The 27,972-nt window shown below is 48.8% G+C and overlaps 1 protein-coding gene across 1 annotated transcript in view; it reads left to right on the forward strand.

The window, feature by feature from the left end:
- The window catches only part of WDR97 (WD repeat domain 97), a 74,305-nt gene extending 65,252 nt beyond the window's left edge, over nucleotides 1-9,053 (forward strand). Inside the window, exons 24-26 of the mRNA XM_074943656.1 lie at nucleotides 627-820; nucleotides 3,402-3,463; nucleotides 8,546-9,053. Of these exons, the coding sequence (XP_074799757.1) occupies nucleotides 627-820; nucleotides 3,402-3,463; nucleotides 8,546-8,748 (459 nt within the window). The 3' untranslated portion in view covers nucleotides 8,749-9,053. The remainder of the gene's footprint in view (nucleotides 1-626; nucleotides 821-3,401; nucleotides 3,464-8,545) is intronic.
- Nucleotides 9,054-27,972: the final 18,919 nt, after the last annotated feature.

A 27,972-nucleotide genomic window follows, 5' to 3' on the forward strand; every position in this document is an offset into this window, starting at 1 on the left:
GGACAGGGGGAGTAGCCACACGGCCCCCCGAGGGGGCAGCGGGGAGCTGCCGCAGGGGGGGCGCCTCAGGGTGGAGGGGGGGCGGCAGGGAGCTGCCGCGGGGGGGGCGCCTCAGGGTGGAGGGGGGGTGCAAGGTGGAAGTTTCGCCTAGGGTGCAAAACATCCTTGCACCGGCCCCACCTGCAATGATGTAGTTACAGCTACTGAGCAGGGCCAGCGCAGGCGGCTCCCGCAGAAGAGAGGAGGCGTGACCCCCACCGCTCCAGTTGCTGGCAGGGTAAGCAGACCCACAAAGCAACGTCCATAGCTAGTGCCCTGGTCGTCAGAGAGGAAGTGTCCTGCGGGCTCAGATACCATGGTGAGGGTGCAGCCTATTCATGTGGCGAGGCTTCTGCAGGATGGATTTTCCTGTCACTTTCAAAGGATCTTTCTCCTGTATAACAGAAACAGCCCTTTATACTGGGTGTAACCACTTCAGTGCCGAATGCACCGGGCAGAGGCTCGGGTGCCTGCCCGTCTCCCACGTGCAGCATGTCATTTTGAAGCACTGTCATGCCTGCGACAGCTCCTACGCTAGGCAGGCAGCCCTTGCTGTTGTCAATCGGCGTCTGTCACTCCTTTTGCAGGCTAAGAAAGCTGCAGGGAGGAGCAAGGTTTTTCCATCTGCTGGCAGCTCAGAGCTGTCACTGGGGCCAATAGACGCAATAAACCATTTCTGTAAAGTGCAAATGAAGAGGGATTTGGAGGATCTGAAACAGCCAAAATCTGCTGGAGCACAGGAAACCAAGAACACAGTGATGGCCTTGCCTTTCATTGGGAGGTAAGTTATGCAACAGGAGGTGACCAGATAGTAACTGTGAAAAATCAGGACATGGGGTGGGAGGTAATAGGCGCCTATATAAGAAAAAGTCCCCCCAAAAAGGGACTGTCTCTATAAAACGGGACATCTGGTCACCCTATGCAACAGGAGGAGGTATGTGAACTTAGGAGGCCAGTGCAGGCTGCGTGGTCACAGTGGCTTTGCTCACAGGGCCTTGTGTGGTCATTGCAAAGGACTGCAGCAATTTGTTCTTATGAACCCTGTAGGCAAAGTAAGTCACATGGTGCCAAGGATAGTAGCATGCTCTTTAGGGTGCTGGGAGGAGGTGGAGTCTGGTTGCTTTGTACTGCTCTTATTCTTACTTCTATCGTGCCCAGAACAATGCTGGGTGTGTTACAGAGCAATAAAACAGAGCCTGGCTTCAGAAAATATGCCAGGAGTTGGAGCCACACCCCGTTCAGCCGTAGGGTTAAATTTAAAAGAAGTCTAAACTTGTTAAGATATTAAGGCACCCGAACAACCTTCACTGTACCCTGCAGGGATGCAGTGTGATAACCGTCTAATTATTAGTGTCAAATAGTGTTTGAAGCCTTAAGCTACATCTACACTGCAGCAAAACATCCACAGCTGGCCTGTGTCAGCTGACTCGGGTTCATGCCGCTCAGGCTGCGGGGCTATGAAATCGCAGCGGAGACGTGGGCTCTAGGACCCTGCCCCCTTGTGGCAGCCCAGAGCCCAGCCCGAGCCCTGCAGCCCGAGCCCAAGGCAGCTGGTGTTATTGCAGGGTAGATGTGCACTTAGGTTAGATTAAACTGATTTTAAAGCAATATTAGATTGTTTCATTTTATTTTTGTTCACGTTGTGCTGTTCTCCCATGAGCCCCATCCCATCAGCTCTAAGCAGGCACATGACAAGGGGAATTTAACCAGCTCAACTTCCCTGTGGGGCCAGCTCTTCTTGGTACTCTACCTGGCTCTGGGATGGTGAGCCTAATGCTATCGTCATCCCTGTTTCTTAGCAACTCAGCTGCTATCACTTCTTGAATGAGCTCCTGTGTGTATCTTAGGTCCAAGTGAAGAATATCTCCTCTCGCATGTTCTAGCTTTTCCATGAAACAGTCACTCACAGTAGCAAGAAATTGTTTCTCTAAACTTTGTCCCGTTGTGCCACGGGATCAAAGTTCTCCTTGTCTCGGATCATAGAAACAAGTGAGCCTGCAGTGAAATGAAAAGGTGGGACATTCAAAACCGAGGAAAGGAAATACTTATTCACACCCCAGGTGTGAACAGCCTGCGGATCTCCCTGCTACAGGAAGTCATTGAGGCCAGGATTAAAAAAGGGATTGGACATCTATATGGCATCAAAATATCCAGAGTTGTTTTGATTAACGATAACAAATTCTGGAGTGGGCATTAGACTTCCTGCTTCAGGGCTTAAGTCAATCTCTAGCTTAGGGGTCGGCAACCTTTGAGAAGTGGCGTGCCAAGTCTTCATTAATTTCAGGTTTCGCCTGCCAGTAATAAATTTTACATTTACAGGGGCCCCCCGACGGAACCCCAGACTGGCAGCGGGCTGAGCGGTACCAGCAGCTGGGACCCCGGCTGGCAGGGGCCGGCGGCCGGAACCTCAGACCAGCAGTGCGGGCGGCAGACGGAACCCCAGACCAGCAGTGGGCTGAGCAGCTCAGCCCACTGCCGGTCTGGGGTTCCGTCTGCCGACCCCTGCCAGCCGGGGTCCCGGCCGCCGGCCCCGCTCAGCCCGCTGCCGGCCCAGCGTTCCATTCACCCAGGCCAGCAGCGGGCTGGGTGGGGACAGTGGCTGGGACCCCGGCTGGCAGCAGAGTGCCACTAAAAATCGGCTTGCATGCCGACTTTGGCACGTGTGCCGCAGGTTGCTGAGCCCTGCTCTAGCTATCAGAGACCAGGACAAGTCCGAATGGGGGGGCAGATTATCCCATGTCCGCTTCTGTGGGATTCTTACACCTTCCTCTGAAACATCCAGTGCTGGCCACTGTTGGGGGGAGGATACTGAACTATCAGGTGGGCCTTGGGTCTGATCCAGCCTGCCAATTCCTATGTTCCCAGGCAGGCCTTCACCTTATCCTTTATTCTGCGCCACACCATCCTCCATTGCATCCCCCTTCATTTGCCACTAAGGACCATGCCTTGTGAGCATAAAATGGAGCAGGTTGTAGCCACCCTGATCTTTAATACAAAAGGTGTGATCGATGACACCTACTGGTCCCAGCATGCAATGCTGCATCTGTATCCAAGAGGCAAGGTTGGAGCATTATGAGCTGGGGCCTGTGGTCACTACAGTGCACACGTCATTAATAGGATAACAGTGGTTCACATTACACCATAGGATTCTATGGGTTGCACTTTGGCCACCCCCATATTGCACGCCATTTGGTAAAACTGCAGTGAGAAATCACACCTAGCAGCTTTACGGGGCGGGATGTCATACTACCACCAGGAGCAGGCCGGCACTCATGGGTTTCCCTTCACACCCGCCTCCATGTCTAAGAAAAAGAGTTTCCAGCACTGCAGAGTGCAGAGAATAACGACTGTTTCTGTGCCAGGAGCCAGGCCATCTTGCGGCTAGGAGAGACCAACACTATGGCGCGAAGGAGACCGTCCCAGCGTAAGTAGTGGCTCTCACCACCTTCTCCCTGATTTTCTCTGCCTCTCCCCTCCTTGTAGCCTGTCTCTCTCCCATGTTAATAGTGACCTGAAAAACTTTTCACCAGTCAGGTGCAGGGTTCTGTATTTAGTATTGTAGCCTTAATCAAGATCAGGGCCCTGTTGTACTGGGGGAAGTACACCTAGAGGGACACAATTCTTTCCCCAACGAGCTCACAATGCAGGTTAAGACCAGACATGACAATGCAACAAACCAACCAACCCATGGGTGTGGAAGGGGAGATAAAAGGGTTCCAGCGATAGTGACAATTCACCAAGTGTTACTTATGTAGACTCGCTGGGTCACAGCTGGATAAGTTAGATTTTTTTTAAAGAACATGTGAATAAACAAACAAACCAGGTGTTGAAAGTTCCCCGCTGCCCAAGTGACGCACAGCTGGAGCGGGAGTCATATCTGCGGCTGGTGTCACACACTCTCTCAGGCCAGCTGGAATGTCACTCGCTAGCAGGGCTGCAGGCAATGAACAAAAGTTTCCCATTCAGCTCCTCCTCCTGCCCACTGGAGGCTGCTTCTCCCTGTTCCCTCAGTGCAGCCCAGCCCAGCCCAGGGAGGGCAGGAGGTGGGGAGGAATAGGTGACCAGCACAGCTCTCCAATGGTCCTTGTTCCAGTCCCTCTGCCACGCAGTGAATTTTACTCTTTCTGAGTGTGTTAGGGCATCAGTGTGTTATAACTCATGGTTAGGAACAGTTTTCAGGAACAGTGTGACTTACCCTTCTGAATTGTTTTATGCTGAGTTTGTTCGGGGGGGGGCAGGGAAGAACCAGTTAAACGGTTGCTCCTGTTGGTTGTGTCTTTGGATGGGTGGCTTCGTAACTATGTAGAACCTTAATACAAAGAACATGTTGAAAAAAAAGTTTTCACAAAACAAATTGCTTCATATCTGACCTCTTAATCCTCGTCCTCAAGGAAACCGGCACAACACCTTCAGAAGACGAGCCAGGGAGCTTAAATTCATAACTTTGCTAGGCCCTAAAAAGTATGGACTCAAGACATTGGCTTTATGTCCCGTTACAACAAGCTGTAACCCACTAACCTTCCTTTGTCCTGTGACTGCAGAGGTGTTAACTGCCCACTTCATCTTGAAAGGTCTCTGGTAACATGTGTTAACTTCTTATGCTCATCAATCTGTTCCATCTTGTGTTTAGCTGTGACACCCTGAATATCTTTCCCAGACCTGAAGAAGAGCTCTTTATAACCTTAAAAGCTTGTCTCTTTCACCAACAGAAGTTGTCCAGTAAAAGATATGACCTCAACCAGCTTGTCTTTCTAATATCCTAGGACCAACATGGCTGCAACAACACTGCAAACATTTGAAAAAGAGTCACTTCCAAAGTCCCTCAGTCATTTGGTTTATAGGAATGGAGAACAAAGCATCAACAGCAAGCAGACAGTACTTCAACAAATCCTGAAACAACACACATGAGCAAATGCAGCATCTGAGGGTTAGTGTCCTATTAGGTTGGACAGTGACCTGTTAGATACTAGCATGCATGCTCTGCTTATCCTCCTCTTTCTGGAACTGCTCACTAAAGTAATTACATTTAACATCCTTGTAAGGGGGAAAATACCAAAGAAGCCCAACATGAAGTAGCATTTAACTTCAGAAGGGGGACTTTCACAAAAATGAGGAAGCTAGTTAAATGGAAATTAAAGGGGGCAGTCAGAAGTGAAATGCCTGCAAGCTGCATGGAAACTATTTAAGAACATGAGAATAGAGGTTCAAACTAAACGTATACTCCAAATATAAAAAACCGTCAGAGGACCAAAAACTGCCACTGTGGCTCAGCAACAGAGTAAAATAGGTGGTTAGAGACAAAAAGACATCCTTTAACAATTGAAAGTCATATCCTACTGAGAAAGAGAGAAAGGAGCATAAACTCCGGCAAGACAAGTGTAAAGTCTACTTAGGCAGGCCAAAAAAGAATTTGAAGAGCAGCTAGCAAAAGACTCAAAATCTAACTGCAATTTTTTTTAGTACATCAGAAGCAGGAAGCTGCCAAACAACCAGTGGGGCCACTGGATGATCAAGGTGCTAAAGGAGCACTCAAGGAAGAGAAGGCCGTTGTAGACAAGCTAAATGAATGCTTTGCATTAGTCTTCACTGCAGAGGATCTGAGGGAGGTTCCCACATCCAAGCCATTCTTTTAGATGACAGTTCTGACTAACTGATCCAGATTGAGGTGTCAGTAGAGGAGGTTTTGGAGCAAATTGATAAATTAAACTGTAATAAATCACCAGGACCAGATGGGATTCACCCAAGAGTTCTGGAGGAACTCAAATGTGAAATTGCAGGACTACTAACTGTGGTCTGTAACCTCTCATTTCAATCCGCTTCTGTACCAGATGACTGGAAGGTAGCTAATGTGACACCCAATTTTTAAAAAGGCTCCAGAGGTGATCCCGGCAATTCCAGGCCGGTGAGCCTTGACTTCAGTGCCAGGCACATGGGTTGAAACTATAGTAAAGAACAGAATGATCAGACACGTAGATGAACATGAATGTTGGAGAAGAGTCAGCATGGCTTCTGTAAAGGGAAATCCTGCCTCACCAATCTACTAGAATTCTCTGAGAGAATCAACAAGCACGTGGACAAGGGGGATCCTGTCGATATAGTGTACTTGGACTTTCAGAAAGCCTTTGATAAGGTCAAAGATTCTTACCCAGAGTAAGCTGTCATGGGACAAGAGGGAAGATACCCTCGTGGATCAGTAACTGATTAAAATATAGGAAATAAAGGGTAGGAATAAATGGTCAGTTTTCACAGTGGAGAGAGCTAAATAGTGGCGTCTCCCAGGGGTCTGTACTGGGACCTGTTCTGTTCAACATATTCATAAATGATCTGAAAAAGGGGGTGAACTGTGAGGTGGGAAAATTTGCAGATGATACAAAATTACTCAAGATGGTGTCAGGGACCGTGGATCATGAGCCCTGGTCCACTGGGGCTAGGCACTCCCACCTGCCACCCAAGTGACCTGTTAACTGCTTCTGGAATAGCAGTGAACTCTGACAGAGTACTCCAGTCCAGAGATCTGATTAGTTGGACACTGCGGGTCTTGACTGGTCCCCAGCTTCTCTTTAACTCAAGCAAAGGAACAGGAAGTCTGTGCAACTGGGTTCTCCCTGCTTAAGGCTGTTTCCCCTGAGATACCTGCTCCTCCTGCCTGCTACTGATCTCCTGACACCTGACTCCTGGTTTGCTCTTTGGCCTGTCTCAGAGCCTGATGTCCTGGTAACCTGACCCTGTCTGCCTCCATACATCTGACTCTCAGTTTTGCCCTGTCGTTTGCCTTGGACTCTGACCTCCTGGGGTCTGACCTGGCTTGACTCCCGACTCCTGCTCTGACCACTTGGTCAGACCACCCACACCCCAGTTTGCATGTTCCACCGAGGCTACAGGAATGGGCCCGGTCAGTGGAATGGACCTCGCTAACCCTTCAGGAGCACTGGATGTGTTCAAGTGGGCCATCCATCTTCAGGCAGACAACTAAGCCCTGCAGGCCTGGGTCATCCAGCGGACCTTGGAGAACCAGCTCTTGCAAGAGCAAGTCACGCAGTTGTGTGCAGAAAACGCTGCACTCCAGACAGGGCTCGTGCTGCCCTGTTCCCTGATACCACTGCCGGAACGGTTTGACGGTAATTGCCGGTGATTCCGGGGATCTATAAAGCAATGCTGCCTCCTATTCATGATCTACCCTCAGTCCTATAAAAAGAAAAGGAGTACTTGTGGCACCTTAGAGACTAACAAATTTATTAGAGCATAAGCTTTCGTGAGCTACAGCTCACTTCATCCGATGAAGTGATGGGGTGTTCACCCCACACTTGCCCTGAAGGGGTTTATGTAGATTGAGAAGGGGGCTAATTAACCCAGCAGGCCACAGCTGAGGGGAGTCAGGTACCTAAGCAATTCCCTGACTGAATAAGGAAGCCCAGCTGAGGCAGAAGGAGCCAGGGTGGATTTATAAATGACCGGGCAACAAAATGGCAGATGAAATTCAATGGTGATAAATGCAAAGTAATGCACACTGGAAAACATATAATCCTCACTATACATATACAATGATGGGGTCTAAATTAGCTGTTCCCACTCATTGTGGATAGTTCTCTGAATAATCTGTTTAAGGTTCAGTGGCAGTCAAAAAAGCTAAGAGAATAGTAGGAACCATTAGGAAAAGGAGAGATAATAAGAAAATATCATAATGCCACTATATCAGTCCCTGGTACGCCCACATCTTGAATACTGTGTGCAGTTCTGGTCTCCCCATCTCAAAAAAGATATACGTGAATTGGAAAAGGGATGGCAAAGAACAAGAAAAATGATTTGGGGTGTGGAACAGCTTCCATACAAGCAGAGGTTAATAAGACTGGGACTTTTCAGCTTGGAAAAAGAGACGACTTGGGGGGATACGCTAGAGGTCTATAAAAACATGACTGTGGTGGAAAAAGTGAAGAAGGAAGGGTTATTTACCCCTTCACATAACACAAGAGCTAGGGGTCACCCAATGAAATTAACAGGCAGCAGGTTTAAAACAAACAAAAGGAAGTATTTCTTCACACAACGCACAGTCAATCTGTGGAACTCGTTGGCAGGGGAGGTTGTGAAGTCTGAAAGTATAACTGGGTTCAGCAAATCATTAGATAAGTACATGGAAGATAGGACCTCAATGGCTATTAGCCAAGATGATCAGAGACACAACCCTATTCTCTGGGTGTCCTTAAACCTCCGACTGCCAGAAGCTGGGACTGGACGACAGGGCATGGATGACTTTAGACAGTCATTTCTGGGGGACAGGGGTTCTCTTGTGTGAAAGTGCAGTTCCATTAGGTGCACAATTGGCAGTCTTAGGTATACATCATAAATGTATATATGAACATACGACATTTGGGTAACACACCGCCATCTATTTTGGCCATAGGTAGGAACACACATGATGGAAAGAAATAGCAGTCACACAGCACTATTCAGAACTATGGCATTTCTTTTTTATTCTTAATATATTTTTGTTTCTCCCCTTCAAACCCAGGTTTCTACCTTCCGCGCATTTTTCCACTCCCTTTGTTGACGGGATTTGTACATGCTATTAAATTGCCAGTGCCAAGAATCAACCTGAACCCATTTCCACCTGATTCTGACATGCCAGCTTCACAAAATACATTCATTTCTATGCATCAGAAAGTCCAGAAATATTTCATCCCAAAGTTCTCACTTGCAGATAGCTATCCCTGAAGACATGGCTACCCAAGATGGCTCTGCATCGGCCTGACTCCCGGACTTGATAATGAGCAGAGGCCACTGAATGCAGAATGATAATGGGCTCTTCTAGGTCTGGCTATAAGGAAACTAAATAAACTGTAGTCTATATGTATGGTAAAGATGGGAGGCCCAGCTGAGAGTTATACACCAACAACTGGATGGAGCAAGCCACACAAAACAAAACGCACTGGGGAGATAATAAATGTGGAATCAGGATTGTTCTAGTCAATAGCTTCAGACTCCATTACTGTCTCCTCTTCCCTTTTCTTGAAATGTGATGAAGAATCATTGATTGGATAAAGCTCTGTTCCAAACTCCTAGTTCCATCAGCAAAAGGGACTGTGGAAATATGTGGGAAATTAATCTCTGCTCCCATCCCTGCTCCTGTCTGCAGGAAGGGGAACCCCGGGCAGCAGGGGAGGCAGCACCTTTATGCGTAAGAAGACAGGAGTGAGGATGAAAACATGCCCTGGCCAGTGGGCGAGTGGAGGTTACAGAGGAGGCTTGTTGAGGCGCTAGATCTTGGGCAATGTTCAAACTCCACTGAGGTCAATGGAGCTACGCAAGGGGTGAATGGCCTTTCAGCGCTGGCCTTAGCATTTTTTCTCAGGATCAGATCCCTGGAAGGAAGTGTTCTCTTATCCCCTCTCGAAACCATGATCGCCTTTGTCCATAGAGAAGCGCGAGTACGACGTCAGTTCTGGAGAGGGGAAATGGTACAATATCTGCCCTGAGAGGGTTGTGTGTGTGGGGGGGGCAGTGTCTGCATGGTGTGTCTCCGGGGGTAGCGTTTGCTCTGGGAAGCAGGGGTAATTTCAGGGAGGGAGCAATGGTAAAGCGGGGGAGTGGCACAGCAGCTACTCTAGAGGGTACCACTTGGGAAAAATGGGGCATGAGCCACGTAACTGCCCTTTGTCCCTTTGAAAATTTACCCCCGTGACTGCTCTGGCCATGCTTTGAAATTTGGATTTCACATATTCTCCAGGCAGTTCAAAGTAAGAAATGATTAGTAGTTAAATAAATGTGCCAAAAAGATCAGGGAAAAAAGTAATAGCCTGTCACGGAGTGTGGGGGAGTCTGGGCCCTGTACCCCTCTTCCTGGGATTCACTGTGACTCTCAGCCAGCGAGTAAAACGGAAGGTTTATTGGACAATAGGAACACAGTCTAAAACAGAGCTTGTGGGTACAACCAGGACCCCTCAGTCAAGTCCTTCTGGGGGAGCAGGGAGCTTAGACCCCAGCCCTGGGGTTCCCTGCGTTCCACCACCCAGCCCCAAACTGAAACCAAACCCCCCCAGCAGGCTCTCTCCTGCAGCCTCTGCCACATTCCCGGGTAGAGGTGTTACCTCCCCCTCCCGGCTCAGGTTACAGGCTCTCAGGTCTCCCATCCTCAGTGAAACTCCCCTGCCACATTCCCGGGCAGGGGGTGTGATGGTGCTGCCCGTGGGAGCCAGCTGAGGTCACTCAATCAGGGTGAACTGCAAACAGACCGGGGCAGACAAACCCCAAACGCTGGTGGATATTGCAATGGTTAGATTTACCCAGCCAGCCCAAAGCAGCTTCTACAGCACCTCCCTGGGTACTCAGACGTCCAACCAACGCAGTTCCCTTAAAGTAGCCAGCCTCAGGCCTCCATCCAGACACACCTGTCAACCATAGGATGATAAACTCTGAAAATCTTATTTCATCCTCAGAAAGGTTTTTCTGACCCCAAAGGACCAAGCCCCAGACCCAAGTCGAATGATAACTCAGATCTTACCCGAAATAGATGCTTACAGTCAATCCTTGTTATCTAAGCTAAAATTTATTAAAAAAGAAAAGAGAGAGCTCGTTGGTTAAAAGATCAATATACAGAGAGACTTGGGTTCAATTCTTGAGGTCCAGATACAGAGTAGAGATGAGCTTGTAGTTGCCAAAAGTCCTTTTAGAAATAGTCCAGAGGTTATAGTCCAATGGCCATGTTCAGGGTGACTCCAGTCAGTGACTGGGGATCTCAATCCTGATGGCTTAAGGTTCCCCCTCCTGAAAGCCAAAGCAGATCTGAGATGAAGAAGGATCGTGTCCCAGGGTTTTATACATTTCCTGCAGCCTTATGGCCTGAGAAAACAATCGGCTTGACTTTCCTTCTCCCAAACATCCTGGCAATTAGCACAGGGTCATTTATCCATTAAACAGTTCAGATACAGGTTACCACAACCTGCAAAGAGACATAGACAATAATACTCTGTCACTCCAGTGTCTTCCTAAATGTCAATATTCCCTTTTTGATCTTTGAATCAAAGCCATAGCCATAGATAAGGCTTGTTTGCGGATATCACAAGACCTGAGCAAACATCTCCCCTTCTCTAACCAGCCGGCTGCATTTCACGGCTCTGTTCACAACCAGTCTCTACAGTCCGGCCACGGCTCAGCTCGCTCTGGGAGTTCATTAGCTCTTTCTGGCCCTGTCACCTTTCCATGAGATATTATGTCATGCTCAGAACGTCACAGGGGGTCAGAGGCTGCTCGGGGGCTGCGGGTGATGTGGGGGCAGGGGGTGATGTGGGGGCGGGGGGTGATGATGGGGGCAGGGGTGATGTGGGGGGCGGAGGGGTCAGAGGCGGCTCAGGGGCAGGGGTGATGTGGGGGTGGGGGGTGATGATGGGGGCAGAGGTGATGTGGGGGCAGGTGGTGACATTGGGGGCAGGGGTTGATGTGGGGGGCAAGGGGTGATGTTGGGGGCAGGGGATGATGGGGCGAGGGGTGATGTGGGGGCGGGGGGGTGACGTGGGGGGCAGGGATTGATGTGAGGGCAGGGTTGATGTGGGGGGCGGGGGGTGACGTGGCGGGCGGGAGGTCAGAGGCTGCTTGGGGGCAGGGGGTGATGTGGGGGCCAGGGGTTGATGTGGGGGTCAGAGGCTGCTCGGGGGCGGGGGTGATGGGGGCAGGGGATGATGTGTGGGGTTGGGGGGTGATGTGGGGGCAGGGGGTGACGTGGGGGGCAGGGGATGTGGGGGGCGGGGGGCGATGTGAGGGGTGACGTGGGGGGCGGGGGTGATGGGGGAGGGGGATGATGTGTGGGGTTGGGGGGTGATGTGGGGGCGGGGGGTGACGTGGGGGCAGGGCATGTGGGGGGCGGAGGGTGATGTGAGGGGTGACGTGGTGGGCGGGAGGTCAGAGGCTGCTTGGGGGCAGGGGGTGATGTGGGGGTCATATCATAGAATCATAGAATCATAGAATATCAGGGTTGGAAGGGACCCCAGAAGGTCATCTAGTCCAACCCCCTGCTCGAAGCAGGACCAATTCCCAGTTAAATCATCCCAGCCAGGGCTTTGTCAAGCCTGACCTTAAAAACCTCTAAGGAAGGAGATTCTACCACCTCCCTAAGTAACGCATTCCAGTGTTTCACCACCCTCTTAGTGAAAAAGTTTTTCCTAATATCCAATCTAAACCTCCCCCATTGCAACTTGAGACCATTACTCCTCGTTCTGTCATCTGCTACCATTGAGAACAGTCTAGAGCCATCCTCTTTGGAACCCCCTTTCAGGTAGTTGAAAGCAGCTATCAAATCCCCCCTCATTCTTCTCTTCTGCAGACTAAACAATCCCAGCTCCCTCAGCCTCTCCTCATAAGTCATGTGCTCTAGACCCCTAATCATTTTTGTTGCCCTTCGCTGGACTCTCTCCAATTTATCCACATCCTTCTTGTAGTGTGGGGCCCAAAACTGGACACAGTACTCCAGATGAGGCCTCACCAATGTCGAATAGAGGGGAACGATCACGTCCCTCGATCTGCTCGCTATGCCCCTACTTATACATCCCAAAATGCCATTGGCCTTCTTGGCAACAAGGGCACACTGCTGACTCCTATCCAGCTTCTCGTCCACTGTCACCCCTAGGTCCTTTTCCGCAGAACTGCTGCCTAGCCATTCGGTCCCTAGTCTGTAGCGGTGCATTGGATTCTTCCATCCTAAGTGTAGGACCCTGCACTTATCCTTATTGAACCTCATCAGATTTCTTTTGGCCCAATCCTCCAATTTGTCTAGGTCCTTCTGTATCCTATCCCTCCCCTCCAGCGTATCTACCACTCCTCCCAGTTTAGTATCATCCGCAAATTTGCTGAGAGTGCAATCCACACCATCCTCCAGATCATTTATGAAGATATTGAACAAAACTGGCCCCAGGACTGACCCCTGGGGCACTCCACTTGACACCGGCTGCCAACTAGACATGGAGCCATTGATCACCACCCGTTGAGCCCGACAATCTAGCCAGCTTTCCACCCACCTCACAGTGCATTCATCCAGCCCATACTTCCTTAACTTGCTGACAAGAATACTGTGGGAGACCGTGTCAAAAGCTTTGCTAAAGTCAAGAAACAATACATCCACTGCTTTCCCTTCATCCACAGAACCAGTAATCTCATCATAAAAGGCGATTAGATTAGTCAGGCATGACCTTCCCTTGGTGAATCCATGCTGACTGTTCCTGATCACTTTCCTCTCATGTAAGTGCTTCAGGATTGATTCTTTGAGGACCTGCTCCATGATTTTTCCAGGGACTGAGGTGAGGCTGACTGGCCTGTAGTTCCCCGGATCCTCCTCCTTCCCTTTTTTAAAGATTGGCACTACATTAGCCTTTTTCCAGTCATCCGGGACTTCCCCCGTTCGCCACGAGTTTTCAAAGATAATGGCCAAGGGCTCTGCAATCACAGCCGCCAATTCCTTCAGCACTCTCGGATGCAACTCGTCCGGCCCCATGGACTTGTGCACGTCCAGCTTTTCTAAATAGTCCCTAACCACCTCTATCTCCACAGAGGGCTGGCCATCTCTTCCCTATTTTGTGATGCCAAGCGCAGCAGTCTGGGAGCTGACCTTGTTCGTGAAGACAGAGGCAAAAAAAGCATTGAGTACATTAGCTTTTTCCACATCCTCTGTCACTAGGTTGCCTCCCTCATTCAGTAAGGGGCCCACACTTTCCTTGGCTTTCTTCTTGTTGCCAACATACCTGAAGAAACCCTTCTTGTTACTCTTGACATCTCTTGCTAGCTGCAGCTCCAGGTGCGATTTGGCCCTCCTGATATCTTTCCTACATGCCCGAGCAATATTTTTATACTCTTCCCTGGTCATATGTCCAACCTTCCACTTCTTGTAAGCTTCTTTTTTATGTTTAAGATCCGCTAGGATTTCACCATTAAGCCAAGCTGGTCGCCTGCCATGTTTACTATTCTTTCGACTCATCGGGATGGTTTGTCCCTGTAACCTCAACAGGGATTCCTTGAAATACAGCCAGCTCTCAGGGGTCAGGGGTTGATGTGGGGGTCAGAGACTGCTTGGGGGCGGGGGGTGACGTGGGGGGCGGGGGTGATGGGGGCAGGGGATGATGTGTGGGGTTGGGGGGTGATGTGGGGGCGGGGAGTGACGTGAGGGCAGGGGATGTGGGGGGCGGGGGGCGATGTGAGGGGTGACGTGGGGGGCGGGGGTGATAGGGGCAGGGGGTGACGTGAGGGCAGGGAATGTGGGGGGCGGAGGGTGATGTGAGGGGTGACGTGGGGGGCAGGGGTGATGGGGGCAGGGGGTGATGTGGGGGTGGGGGGCAACGTGGGGGCAGGGGATGTGGGGGGCGGGGGGGCGATGTGAGGGGTGACGTGGGGGGCGGGGGTGATGGGGGCAGGGGGTGATGTGGGGGCGGGGGATGTGGGGGGCGGGGGGTGATGTGAGGGGTGACGTGGGGGGCGGGGGTGATGGGGGCAGGGGGCGACGGGGCAGGGGATGTGGGGGGCGGGGGGGGCGATGTGAGGGGTGACGTGGGGGGCGGGGGTGATGGGGGCAGGGGGTGATGTGGGGGCGGGGGATGTGGGGGGCAGGGGGTGATGTGAGGGGTGACGTGGAGGGCGGGGTGACGCTGTTCTGACGGGGGCTGGGCGTGGGGACCCCCCAACGAGCGGAGTCACTTCGAGGCGCCAGGCCCCGCCCCCCGCGAGCCCCTGAGGCGCTCTGCCGGTGCAACCCGCTGCCGCCTTCCGGTTTCGTTTCCTTCCCTTCCCGCGACGCCTGCCTCCCACCCCAACCCCCAGCAGCCAATCAACGGCCGCCGAGCGCCACGTGCCCCGTGCGAGAGGAGCGCAGCGGATTGGCTGGTAGCCCGGATCACGTGGGGTGCGGGCCGCGAGCTGGGCGGGAGCGGAGGCCGGTGACTGCGCCGCGGGGGCGCGGGCCTGAGCGCGGGAAAGCGTCGCGCCAGCTGGAGCCGGTGAGAACCGCCCTGCGCCGGCGGCCCCGGCTGCACCCTGTCCCCGTGAGGGGGGAGCTGCGCGCGCGCGCGCGCGCGGGGCCGGGCGGTGACCGGGCTCAGGCGGAGGCGGAGGCGGAGGCGGGGGCGCAGCCCCTGCCACGCGCCGAGCGGCTGGTTCCCCCTGGCCTGATCCCCCGCCCGCCGGTGGGGATGCGGCGGTGAGCGCCCGGGGTGCCTCTCGGCCCCCGCGGGCGGCGGCTCCCCGTGGGCGGTTCCCCGTGGGGGGGGAGGCGCCCCGAGGGGCTGGCGTGCGGCGGGCTCCGGTCCAGCGCTCCGGGCCCTGCCCGGGGGCCCTGCGACCGCCGCCCCCGCGCGCTTTGGGCAGGGGCTCCCCGCCGGAGGGGCCGGCGGCGCGGCCGGGCGAGCGGGCGGGAAGGGGCTGCGGTGCCGGACGCGCGGCTCCAGGCTGAGCCCTGTCGCAGAGCGCGGGCCTCCTGCCCCCGCGGCGTCGTGTCCCGCGGGCCGCAGCCGCGCTTGCTCGCTTGGAAAGCGAGTACTGGGGAAAGCTTTGAAGGTATTTTAATTTCTTCTAAGGTGATTTTTAGCAGACCGACTCATGTGACTGGCTGGCTCTCTGTGGACTGCAGTTTGGGAAGCACTGCCCGAGTTCATTTAGCACTTCTACTTGCTTATTCCTTTATGAAATAGAAGTAAAATATGTATGGTTTTAATACCAGGTACATAAACCCTCTTGTGTGGGGCCTAAGCCAGCCACTAAGTATCAGGGGTTAGGAAGAAACTTTTTCTTACCTCCTTGTTTGTCTTGGGTATTTAGATTGTCATCTCTCTGGGGTTGAGACTCTCACTACCTATTTGTATGAGATCTGATGAGTTGGGGCCGCTAGGCATTGCTGTAAGACAATGAATAAAGTTATCCACTTTGGAGTTTCTTGCACTTTCTTCTGATACTTCAGAGACAGTAAACTGAGCTAGATGGACATTGGTCTATCCAGGTGTGGCAATTGCTTTGTCCCCTCTCCTCTTCTGCCTTTTTTTTTTTTTTTTTGGTCCGTGTCACCTCTTCTCTCTCAGGGGTACGGCCACAGGTCTTCAGTATGGGTCCTCACCTGTCTGTAGCTATAGGGGGTAGAATCTGAGCTGCTTGGACAGCTGACGTGGGACTAGTCCCCACATTCTGGAGACTCCTTAGTTTTGTTCCGCGTCCTGTAACATCTACTGCAAGAGAGAGAATTAAAAAACAAAACAAACAAACAAAAACACCCTGAAGAGTCGGTTTGTCTCCTACCTGGAATTACTGTAACCCCTTCCCCCTGGCAGCTCAGACTAGGAGGATTGTGGAGAAAGGTCCAAATGGAAGACCAAAGCTCTGTTCCTCCTGGTCTGTATCCAGGATGGAGAAGGAATGGTGTGTGTATTGTGCACTCCAGCCGTCTCATCTGCAAGGTCAGAAAGGTTTTACTTTTGCCACCTTAACCTGCCCCAGGAGCTGGTTCCTCATCTGTGGGGAGTCTGACAGCCAGGTTGTGAATGTCTTGAAGAATGGTGGAAAAATGGAGAGAGCTCTTTTCCTGGAGGCAGTTACCCCAGGCTGCTGCCCTTTGATGTACAGGGAACCCATAAGCAACCCAGAACCCATAAGCAACCCATGGCTGAATCTGTCACAGACAAAGCAAAGAGAGGCTGGTAAGACAGTTACATGTGTGTTCCCTCCTGCGGCACAAGTCCTCAGTGGGCAGTTTGATTTCCTTTGTGTAGCCCCAGGGGAAGTCAGGAATTCTTCATGGAGGTGGGAAGAAATTCCTCTGTGGGCTCGGGAGCTCTTGGATTTGGTGTAGAACATGGTCTCGGACACCATCCGATGGTCCAGGGGCATCTACATCGAACACCTCACCAGCCACCAACAGTACCAGGAGATGTGTGACGGTATGACATCGTGCATCAACTATGAGAAAGGGACCGAGAGACTTTTTCTATTGGACCATATGAGCTGGAACCATAAACTCACTGAACATTAAATCTCACCAAATGAGGGCAAATCTGTCCTCCTCATCGTATCCACTCATTATACCCCACACCTGAACATAGCCATTATATGAACATCATACCCCCATATCTCCATGTCTGTACTTTGACCGTTAACCTTTTACCAATCGAGGATATTGCAGATTATGTATTCCTTACGCCACCTGTTCCTAAACCGAACTTCACACCCCTTGACAATCTGTACCTTATTCCCTGATAACCAGAAACTTCTATGCTTAAACTCTGTACCGTTTTCTTTTTATTTTAACATCTTAATAAAATTATTAGCACTTTTACCTCAGAGGCTGCCACCTCAGAGAGCCCCAGGCAGTAGCTGCATTGTCTCCTTACAGGCATCCTATGCACTCTCAAATGGGCAAAGATAAAGAGATGCCTGCTAGCAGAAGAGGTTCATGGGATTCAGGTTTCCAATCCCCATTTTCCCTAAAGAAGTAAAATTTGAAAAAGGGGAAAAGGGTTCAAGAAATTGTCTCAGAAACTTAGGAGAAAACTGGTCTGTTCTTCTGGGGATAGCTGTTCCACTGACTGATCACCAGAGTTTAAAGGCTCTGCTCACAAGGTTTTCATACTTGGAAAGAAAAAGCTTAAAGGGAATAGAATTGTTTGTGTCTGGTTCTTCATCATTTGATTCATTTTCATCCTCCTCTTCATGCCATCAAAGAAAAAACTGGCTAGGAAATCTGTTCAATCTAAGTCAGAGAGAGAAGTTAAGTGGAAACTCAAGATCTTCACAAGAGAGAGATGAAACTCTCAATCTCAGCATCTGAAACACAGGATGAAGCAATGCAAGAGGAATTTTTTTCCAGCGTAATCATTTGAGAAGATGTTACAAAAGGTGATTAGATACTTGGGTATTCTGTCAGATGAGCCCATTAGAAAAGATTCTTAGGAGGGAGAAGAGGAGACTGCTACAGAAATTGCAAAAAAATAAAATCCCAGCCTGTTTAAAATCTGAACCACACATTCCCCTTCACATCTTTTTGGAAAAAGTAATTAAATCTGAAAGGGAAACACCGTCAAAGTCTTTGAGACTGTAGACTTTTTTGGGAAGCCTGGAGAAAGTGCACTATAGACAAGCAGATCTTGGGTCTCTTCCCAAAGTGGACAGGGCAGTTTCAGCACTAGTTTCAGCACTGCTATCCAAATGGAAGGGGATTTTTTCCCAAAAGAACCCAACAACCGTAGAATGGAAATACCACTGTGCCATACGTTTGAGGCTGCATCTTCCCCTCTGAGGTCTTCTGCTGTTGCAACATGCTTTGCAATAGCAATACGAGTCTGGACTGTGTTTGGTAGCCAGACTGCCAAAAAAGGTTAGGATAGATCAATGCGGTTCAGAGTTAAAGAAAATCTCAGTGGCTTGAGCATTCATAGCCAATGCAACCAGAGAAACTTTGGAGGTCATGGCACGTGCTGAAGACATGAATGTGATGACCAGATGGCACCTCTGGTTATGAGCCTGGAAGGGTGATATATGCCAAAAATGTTAGTGGCTTTGAAATATTCAGAGGTCCGTTATTAGGGAGCTGTTTAGACAATGTGGTGATGGAATCCTCAGATAAATCAAAAAAGACCTTACTGAACCCTCCTAACGCCAAAGCTGCGAAAAAGGATAGCTGACCTTATTACAGGTCTAAATATTTTTTTCATGGCTACTCCTAAGTATGGTAGGTGAGACTGCAGCAAAAGCAAATGGAACAAGTCTAAACCTGGAAAGAGCAGAGACTAGTCTTCCTGCAATGCAAATTCCAACACTAGAAATAGTGCCTGATAATGGTCAGGAGAGGTCTGACAAGCCCCACCTAGTGGGGAGACTTAAAATTCAAGGACCAATGGCCTCTCTCCACATCAGACAGATGAGTCCTGGATGTGATTTGATAAGGTTGCATCATAGAACTTTCAAACAAAAAAAGGTCTCTGTGCCTGAAAGCACCTCAACATTCAGGGTTTTAGCTAATTGTCCCATTTTATTGCGTTTTATATCAAGGGTACTATTTAGGGCTGAACACTTCAATAGTCTACTCAGTAGACCATCCACAGTCAATCTGGGTGTCCTTGATCAATTATCCGAGAAACCCATTGTCACGTTATTGACTTGAACTGGGACCATATAGAACATGGTTGCAACCAAGGTCCTGTAGTGGCACCAAATCTTGTATAAAGGGGGTCAAATGAGGTATCTAAGACAAGGTTATGGTTTGCTGGTTATGATTGTGCTGTCTATATGTATGTATCATTTTTGTAGTTGAAGTTATGAATATTGGCTCTGTACTGTCTGTATTTCAAACTTCTGCTATGCTTCTGGGTGACACCCCAGACAAGTTGGTGTCAGCTCTGCCTAGCCTGCTTGATGGCCCATTAAGGACCATCCGCTACACAACTGACCCATTGAGAGAAGGCAGACACGCCTTGCAACTCAGCAAGGTAGGCAGGGACATGCCTATGGACAGAACTCTGAGGTTTTTAAGGCCATGTGATGGACAGCTTGTCTTTGGAACAAAGAGAGACAGACCACATGGCAAGAGAATATAAAAAGCTGCTGCAGCTCCTCCATCCTGTCTTCAGTCCTGCTTCTTACCTCTGGAGGAACTTTGCTACACTGAAGCTTTGAACCAAGGACTGAAAGACCCATCCCAGCTGGGGATGTTCTCCAGAGACTTGATTTGAACCTGCAGTTTATTCTCTCACTGCTGCAAGTCTGAACCAAGAACTTTGTCATTACTGTATGTGACTGATTCCGTTTAACCAATTCTAGCTCTCATCTATATCTTTTTCTTCTTATGAATAAACCTTTAGATTTTAGATTCCAAAGGATTGGCAACAGCGTGATTTGTGGGTAAGATCTCATTTGAATATTGACCTGGGTCTGGGTCCTTTGGGATCGAGAGAACCTTTTTTCTTTTACTAGGGTATTGGTTTTCATAACCATTTGTCCCCATAATGAGTGGCACTGGTGGTGATATTGGGAAACTGGAGTGTCTAAGGGAATTGTTTGTGTGACTTGTGGTTAGTCAGTGGTGTAAAACCAAAGTCTTCTCTGTCTGGCTGGTTTGGTTTGCCTTGGTGTGCACGGGAACCCCAGCCTTGGGCTGTAACTGCCCTGCTTTAAGCAGTTTGTCCTGAATTGGCACTCTCAGTTGGGTCCCACCAGAACCAGCGTAGTTACACCCATCAAAGAGGATCTCGACCTCCCTCCATCAGTTGAAGAAGTCATGAAAGCCATCAAACAATTGAACCCTGGCAAAGCATCTGGAAAGGATGGTATTTCAGCAGAATTGTACAAAGTAGCAGGCCTAAAGGGTATCAAGGTATTTCACGCCATCTTGACTAGCATTTGAGATGAAGAAGAAATGCCACAAGACTTCAATGCTTTTATTATTGTATCACCTTTTAAAAACAAAGGCAGCAAAGCTGACTGTAGAAACTACAGAGACATTTCTTTTCTCTGTATGGCATGGAAAATACTAGCTCGCATTCTACTGAACAGACTCATTATGAACGTATCTGAGGAGAATCTTCCAGAAGCGCAGTGTGGTTTCAGACCAGGTTGTAGTACTACGGACATGATCTTTGTCATAAGGCAAGTCCAGGAAAAATGTTTGTTTAGAGCAGAACATGGACCTGTATGCAGTTTTCATTGACTTGACCAAAGCTTTTTGATACCATCATCAGAGAGAGTATATGGGCTATTCTACATAAACTGGGTTGCCCAAGAAGGTTCATACAAATCATCTGTCTGTTCCATGGCCACATGGCAGTGCAAGTGCTCCCCAATAGTGACTCTTATGCATTTGAAATCTCAAATCTAGTGAAGCAAGACTGTGTACTTGCTCCAATGCTTTTCAGCTTGTTCTTTCACTGTGTCCTCAGCCATGCCACAAGGGACTTGGATCAGGAGATATACATCTGCTGCTGCCTCGGTGGCTCCCTCTCTAAGACCAAGACACTTGAGAGACTTCTTGTGGAGGCACTTTTTTGCAGATGACTGCTCCTTGATGGCCCATAGACGTGACAACCTTCAGGTCATCATTGATAGGTTTTCTGAAGCATCCCAGCTCTTTAGCCTCACCATCACTCTCGGGAAGACAGAGGTCTTGTTCCAACTAGCACCTCATTCCAATGCCCTAGTACCAGCCATCTTCATCCAAGGCACACAGCTGGAAAATGTGGATCAGTTCAAGTATTTGTGTAGCACCCTCTTGAGTGATGGTTCCCTGGATAAGGAAATTACTAATTCTGGAGGCAAAGTCAGGCAGGTCCTTGACCAGCTCTGAACAAAAGTCCTTAACCAACACAACATTCGTGTCTCCACCAGAATGAAGATCTACAGTGCTGTGGTTCTAACATCTCTCCTTTATGCATCTGAGACTTGGACTTTTTATAGACGGCACATTCAATAGCTTGAGCAATTTCACATGTGCTCCCTCCACTCAATAATGAGCATTCGCTGGCAGGACAGAGCGACCAATATTAAGGTCCTTGAGAGAGCAAACACAACCAGCATTGAAGAAATGCTACTGAGACCACAATGTAGGTGGATCAGACATGTCATCAGAATGGAAGACCACTGTCTCCCAAAACAGATCTTGTATGGGGAGCAGAGTCGGGCAAAAGAAAGAAGGGTCCTCCGTATAAGCACTTCAAAGATAACCTGAAGAGCAGTCTCCAGTGATCTGGCATCAGTCTCAACTCAAGCAAATGCCTTAGAACAGGATTCACTGGCGTTCTCTAGTAAGATCAGCATTTATCAGGTTTGCGTGGATTAGGCAAAATCTTGAGGCTGCATGTGAAAGACGCCACAGAGCTGCATAATCAAAAATCATAGATATGGAGTTCCCTTGCCCTTGGTGTGGCCGACTCTGTGCATCAGGGTTTGGATTTTGGAGTGATATGCTTAGCCATAAATGAGAATTGTAACAATATCGTCGTCTTTGTCAGCGATGGACTACTGACACTAATAAGGGGACTCTTAGAGGGTTCCTTTCTCTCACAGTTAACTAAGCAATTATCTGTGTGTGCTTGCAAATTAACAGGGTTATAAGGAATAGCCAGCATGGATTTGTCAGTAACAGGTCATGCCAAACCAACCTAATTTCCTTTTGACAGGGTTACTGGCTTAATGGATGGGGGAAGCAGTAGAAATGATACAGCCTGATTTTTAGGAAGGCTTTTGACACTATCCCACATGATATTTGCATAAGCAAACTAGGAAAAAAAAGGTTTAGATGAAATAACTAAGGTGGGTGCACAACTTGTTGAAAGACCACACTGAAAGAGCAGTTATCAGTGGTTCGCTGTCCAAACTGGGAACATGTATCTTGTGGAGTCCAGCAGGGGTCAAGCCTACATTTTCATTAATGACTTGGATAATGGAGTGGAATTTCATTATAAAATGACCCCATGTTGAAAGGGGTTGCGCAAGCACTTTGGAGAATCGGCTTAGAAGTCAAAATAATCTTGATAAATTAGAGAACTGGTCTGAAATCAAGATGAAATTCAAAGACACGTGCAAAGTACTACATTTTAGAAGGAAAAATCAAATGCACAAGCCAAAAAACCCCCAAAAAACAGCTGGCTAGGTGGTAGTACTGCTGAAAAGAATCTGGGGGTTATAGTGGATCACAAATTTAATGTGATGCAGTTGTGAAAAAGGCTAATATAACCCTGGGGTGTATTAATAGGAGTGTTGTATGTGAGACCCGGGAGGTAATTTTTCCACTCTGCTTACACTGTTGCGGCCTCAGCTGGGAGTATTGTCCAAATCTGGGTACCACACTTTAGGAAAGATGTGGACAAATTGGAGAGAGTGTAGAGGAGAGCAACAAAAGTGAAAAAAGGCTTAGAAAATCTGACCTACGAAGAAAGACTTTTTAAAAAAAACCTAAAAATCCATGTTTAATCTTGAGAGAAGAAGACTGAGGGGGAATCTTGTAACAATTTTCAAATATGTTAAGGGCTTTTATAAAGAGGATGGTGATCAGTTGTTCTCTGTGTCCACTGAAGGTAGGAGAAGTCTACAGCAAGGGAGAATTAGGGTAGAAATTGAGAACAACTTTTTAACTATAAGGGTAGTTAAACTTGAATAGACTTCCAAAGAAGGTTGTGAAATTCCCATTTATTGGATGTTTTTATGAACAGGTTAGACAAACATCTATCGGGGTGGTCTAGGTTTACTTGGTCCAGTGTCAGCACAGGGGGATGGACTTGAAGATTTCTCGAGGTCCTTTCCAGCCCTACATTTCTGATTCTGTGATGCTCTGAAACCCACAGTTGTAAGCTTGACAGGGTTGGCTTTTGCCTGAAGTGCTGCCTCAGCCATGGAGCTCTCATGATGAACTTGCTGTGTCTTCCAAAGAGACTGCTTTGCTAGTCTCCCTGAGGGTTGTGGAGGTAGAGAAAGAGTCATTAAGCTCAAGAATCTCCTCAGTGGTTTGTTATCACAATGCCTGTGATTGTGTGTCTGAACTCTTACTGATACTAGCATTTTCAACATCTGCTGTTGCCAGTGTCTTAACATCAGAGTTTCCAGCATTGATGGCTTCTGGCTCTGGGGATCCTGTGTCAGATGTTCCAAGCAATTGAAGCTTTGGTGTCACAATATTAGTTTTTCTGTCCATGATGTTGTGTTTGGTTGTGCTGGGGATTGGGTCCTAGTGTTTGTCAGCTTGTTCATTTCTTCAGAGGTAAGTCTACCATATCCTTATGAGCCACAGGCATATTGGCTTTATTGGGCTCAACAATGTATGTCTCAAGATTCGTTTATGCTCGTCTAGAAGAGGGGAAAAAGAACCTCAAGACATTCTTGCTGGCAGCTGACTTTTTAACCATGATTTTCAGAGGATTGGGAGGGTCAAAAGATCCCAGACAGCCCTATCCCAGAGGGTTCCCATCTGTGTTCTCTTCATCAGATTATGCTGTAGCACCACCAACAGTCTTCTCTTGCTCTCCCCTTCTGAATGACTTAAAATTTTTTGGAAGAAGTCTTGGAGGCTGAGACATTGGGCCAAGAAGAACACCAGGTCAAAAAAAAAGTCTCTCATGTTCAACATCCATTAGATAAAGCAACCTGGCAGAGTGGCCCTCCCAATAAATGAGGGGATTTTTTTTTAACGGGCAAAAAAATCTTTCGTTAATTCCAGCTTCCATATCCTCTCCATCCAAGGCTGAAACCTGTGGGTATCTAGTCCCTCAAGGACTTGATTTCTCTGTGGCAACTGAAAAAGAAATATTCAACTTTTTGGTTCCTCTTGTTTCTCACTACCCACTTCTGGGGAGGGAAGTCAAAAGCTAACTGCCCAGTAACACTAGCTAAGTTTCTCACCTGGGACAAACTCTCTTCCCTTGATAAAGGCCCTTAAAAATTTCTGGAGATCAGAGAGCAAAAGGCTTTTGGGCAAAGGCTTTCTGAAGTTGAAATCGTTCTCCATCTGGGTACGATTGAAGGAAAGTCTTCCAGTTCCTTTGTTCTGTGCTGTTGGTACTTCATCTCAGGCAAATCAGTTTCTTTCCTAGCTCTAAAAGAGTTCATAAGATCATCATTTTAGCTTCTCTTCCTCCTGTCTAGAACTCTGTTGTGTGCTCACCCTACCTCAGGACTTTCCTCCTGTCTGTGCGCTGTCCCTGTCCTGAGTCTTAAATATGGTGCTTGCCAAACTAATGGAACCAGCGTTAATGGAATGGTCCCTGCACAGTCTCTTGCAAAAGACTGCATTCCTGATGGTGATTGTATCAGCCCGGAGAAGCTGTGGGATACAGGTACTGATATATGGTGGATCAGTAATCCATGTTCTGCAGGGATGTGGTCATAGAATCATAGAATATCAGGGTTGGAAGGGACCTCAGGAGGTCATCTAGTCCAACCCCCTGCTCAAAGCAGGACCAATCCCCAATTAAATCATCCCAGCCAAGGCTTTGTCAACCCTGACCTTAAAAACTTCCAAGGAAGGAGATTCTACCACCTCCCTAGGTAACGCATTCCAGTGTTTCACCACCCTCCTAGTGAAAAAGTTTTTCCTAATATCCAACCTAAACCTCCCCCACTGCAACTTGAGACCATTACTCCTTGTCCTGTCATCTTCTACCACTGAGAATAGTCTAGAACCATCCTCTTTGGAACCACCTCTCAGGTAGTTGAAAGCAGCTATCAAATCCCCCCTCATTCTTCTCTTCTGCAGACTAAACAATCCCGGTTCCCTCAGCCTCTCCTCATAAGTCATGTGTTCCAGACCACTAATCATTTTTGTTGCCCTTCGCTGGACTCTCTCCAATTTATCCACATCCTTCTTGTAGTGTGGGGCCCAAAACTGGACACAGTAATCCAGATGAGGCCTCACCAATGTTGAATAGAGGGGAACGATCACGTCCCTCGATCTGCTGGCTATGCCCCTACTTATACATCCCAAAATGCCATTGGCCTTCTTGGCAACAAGGGCACACTGCTGACTCCTATCCAGCTTCTCGTCCACTGTAACCCCTAGGTCCTTTTCCGCAGAACTGCTGCCTAGCCATTCGGTCCCTAGTCTGTAGCGGTGCATTGGATTCTTCCGTCCTAAGTGCAGGACCCTGCACTTATCCTTATTGAACCTCACCAGGTTTCTTTTGGCCCAATCCTCCAATTTGTCTAGGTCCCTCTGTATCCTATCTCTGCCCTCCAATGTATCTACCACTCCTCCCAGTTTAGTATCATCCGCAAATTTGCTGAGAGTGCAATCCACACCATCCTCCAGATCATTTATGAAGATATTGAACAAAACCGGCCCCAGGACCGACCCCTGGGGCACTCCACTTGATACCGGCTGCCAACTAGACATGGAGCCATTGATCACTACCCGTTGAGCCCGACAATCTAGCCAACTTTCTACCCACCTTTATAGTACATTCATCCAGCCCATACTTCTTTAACTTGCTGACAAGAATACTGTGGGAGATCATGTCAAAAGCTTTGCTAAAGTCAAGAAACAATACATCCACTGCTTTCCCTTCATCCACAGAATCAGTAATCTCATCATAGAAGGCGATTAGATTAGTCAGGCATGACCTTCCCTTGGTGAATCCATGCTGACTGTTCCTGATCACTTTACTCTCATGTAAGTGCGTCAGGATTGATTCCTTGAGGACCTGCTCCATGATTTTTCCAGGGACTGAGGTGAGGCTGACCGGCCTGTAGTTCCCAGGATCCTCCTCCTTCCCTTTTTTAAAGATGGGCACTACATTAGCCTTTTTCCAGTCATCCGGGACTTCCCCCGTTCGCCACGAGTTTTCAAAGATAATGGCCAATGGCTCTGCAGTCACATCCGCCAATTCCTTTAGCACTCTTGGATGCAACTCGTCCGGCCCCATGGACTTGTGCACGTCCAGCTTTTCTAAATAGTCCCTAACCACCTCTTTCTCCACAGGGGGCTGGCCATCTACTCCCCATGTTGCGATGCCCAGCGCAGCAGTCTGGGAGCTGTCCTTGTTAGTGAAGACAGAGGCAAAAAAAGCATTGAGCACATTAGCTTTTTCCACATCCTCTGTCACTAGGTTGCCTCCCTCGTTCAGTAAGGGGCCCACACTTTCTTTGGCTTTCTTCTTGTTGCCAACATACCTGAAGAAACCCTTCTTGTTACTCTTGACATCTCTCGCTAGCTGCAGCTCCAGGTGCGATTTGGCCCTCCTGATTTCATTCCTACATGCCCAAGCAATATTTTTATACTCTTCCCTGGTCATATGTCCAAGCTTCCACTTTTTGTAAGCTTCTTTTTTATGTTTAAGATCCGCTAGGATTTCACCATTAAGCCAAGCTGGTCGCCTGCCATATTTACTATTCTTTCGACTCATCGGGATGGTTTGTCCCTGTAACCTCAACAGGGATTCCTTGAAATACAGCCAGCTCTCCTGGACTCCTTTCCCCTTCATGTTAGTCCCCCAGGGGATCCTACCCATCTGCTCCCTGAGGGAGTCAAAGTCTGCTTTCCTGAAGTCCAGGGTCTGTATCCTGCTGCTTACCTTTCTTCCCTGTGTCAGGATCCTGAACTCGACCATCTCATGGTCACTGCCTCCCAGATTCCCATCCACTTTTGCTTCCCCCACTAATTCTTCCCTGTTTGTGAGCAGGAGGTCAAGAAAAGCTCCCCCCCAGTTGGCTCGTCTAGCACTTGTACCAGGAAATTGTCCCCTACGCTTTCCAAAAACTTCCTGGATTGTCTATGCACCGCTGTATTGCTCTCCCAGCAAATATCAGGAAAATGAAAGTCACCCATGAGAACCAGGGCGTGCGATCTAGTAGCTTCTGCGAGTTGCCGGAAGAAAGCCTCATCCACCTCATCCCCCTGATCCGGTGGTCTATAGCAGACTCCCACCACTACATCACTCTTGTTGCTCACACTTCTAAACTTAATCCAGAGACACTCAGGTTTTTTCTGCAGTTTCGTACCGGAGCTCTGAGCAGTCATACTGCTCCCTTACATACAGTGCTACTCCCCCACCTGGTGGTGGTCCTCTGTTCTCTAGTTCATCTCTGAAGTGATCTCTGCTTTCCACTTAGACAGTTGTGTTAATGGAAGGAAGGCTCCGTTACATGTTTAGATAAGTCTGAGGTAATTTTTTTTTAAACCTGAGAACCCAAGTTTAGCCTCCTAAATGTGGCCTGAATTTCATGCTGAGCTCCTGCAGCTTCCAGTACAATCAATTTAGGGGCCTGCCTAACTTGAAACATCTGTTTTGAAAACATTGGTTTGTTAGTCTCTAAATAGGACTAAACTGGAGATTGTTGCCCTTTCTTGGAACCAGCCAAGAAATAACCACAAAGGTTGAACTAAAGCAGAACTGAGGGCTGATTTATTGCTTGCTTCCCTTATTTACGCAATTATACTCTCTCACACATTCCATTCATACTGGTGGCAGGCTGCAGGTGCAGATGTTCCTTTCGATCTTAGGTGAC

This window comes from Natator depressus, chromosome 2 (assembly GCF_965152275.1).
Source record: "Natator depressus isolate rNatDep1 chromosome 2, rNatDep2.hap1, whole genome shotgun sequence".
NCBI lineage: Eukaryota > Metazoa > Chordata > Testudines > Cheloniidae > Natator > Natator depressus.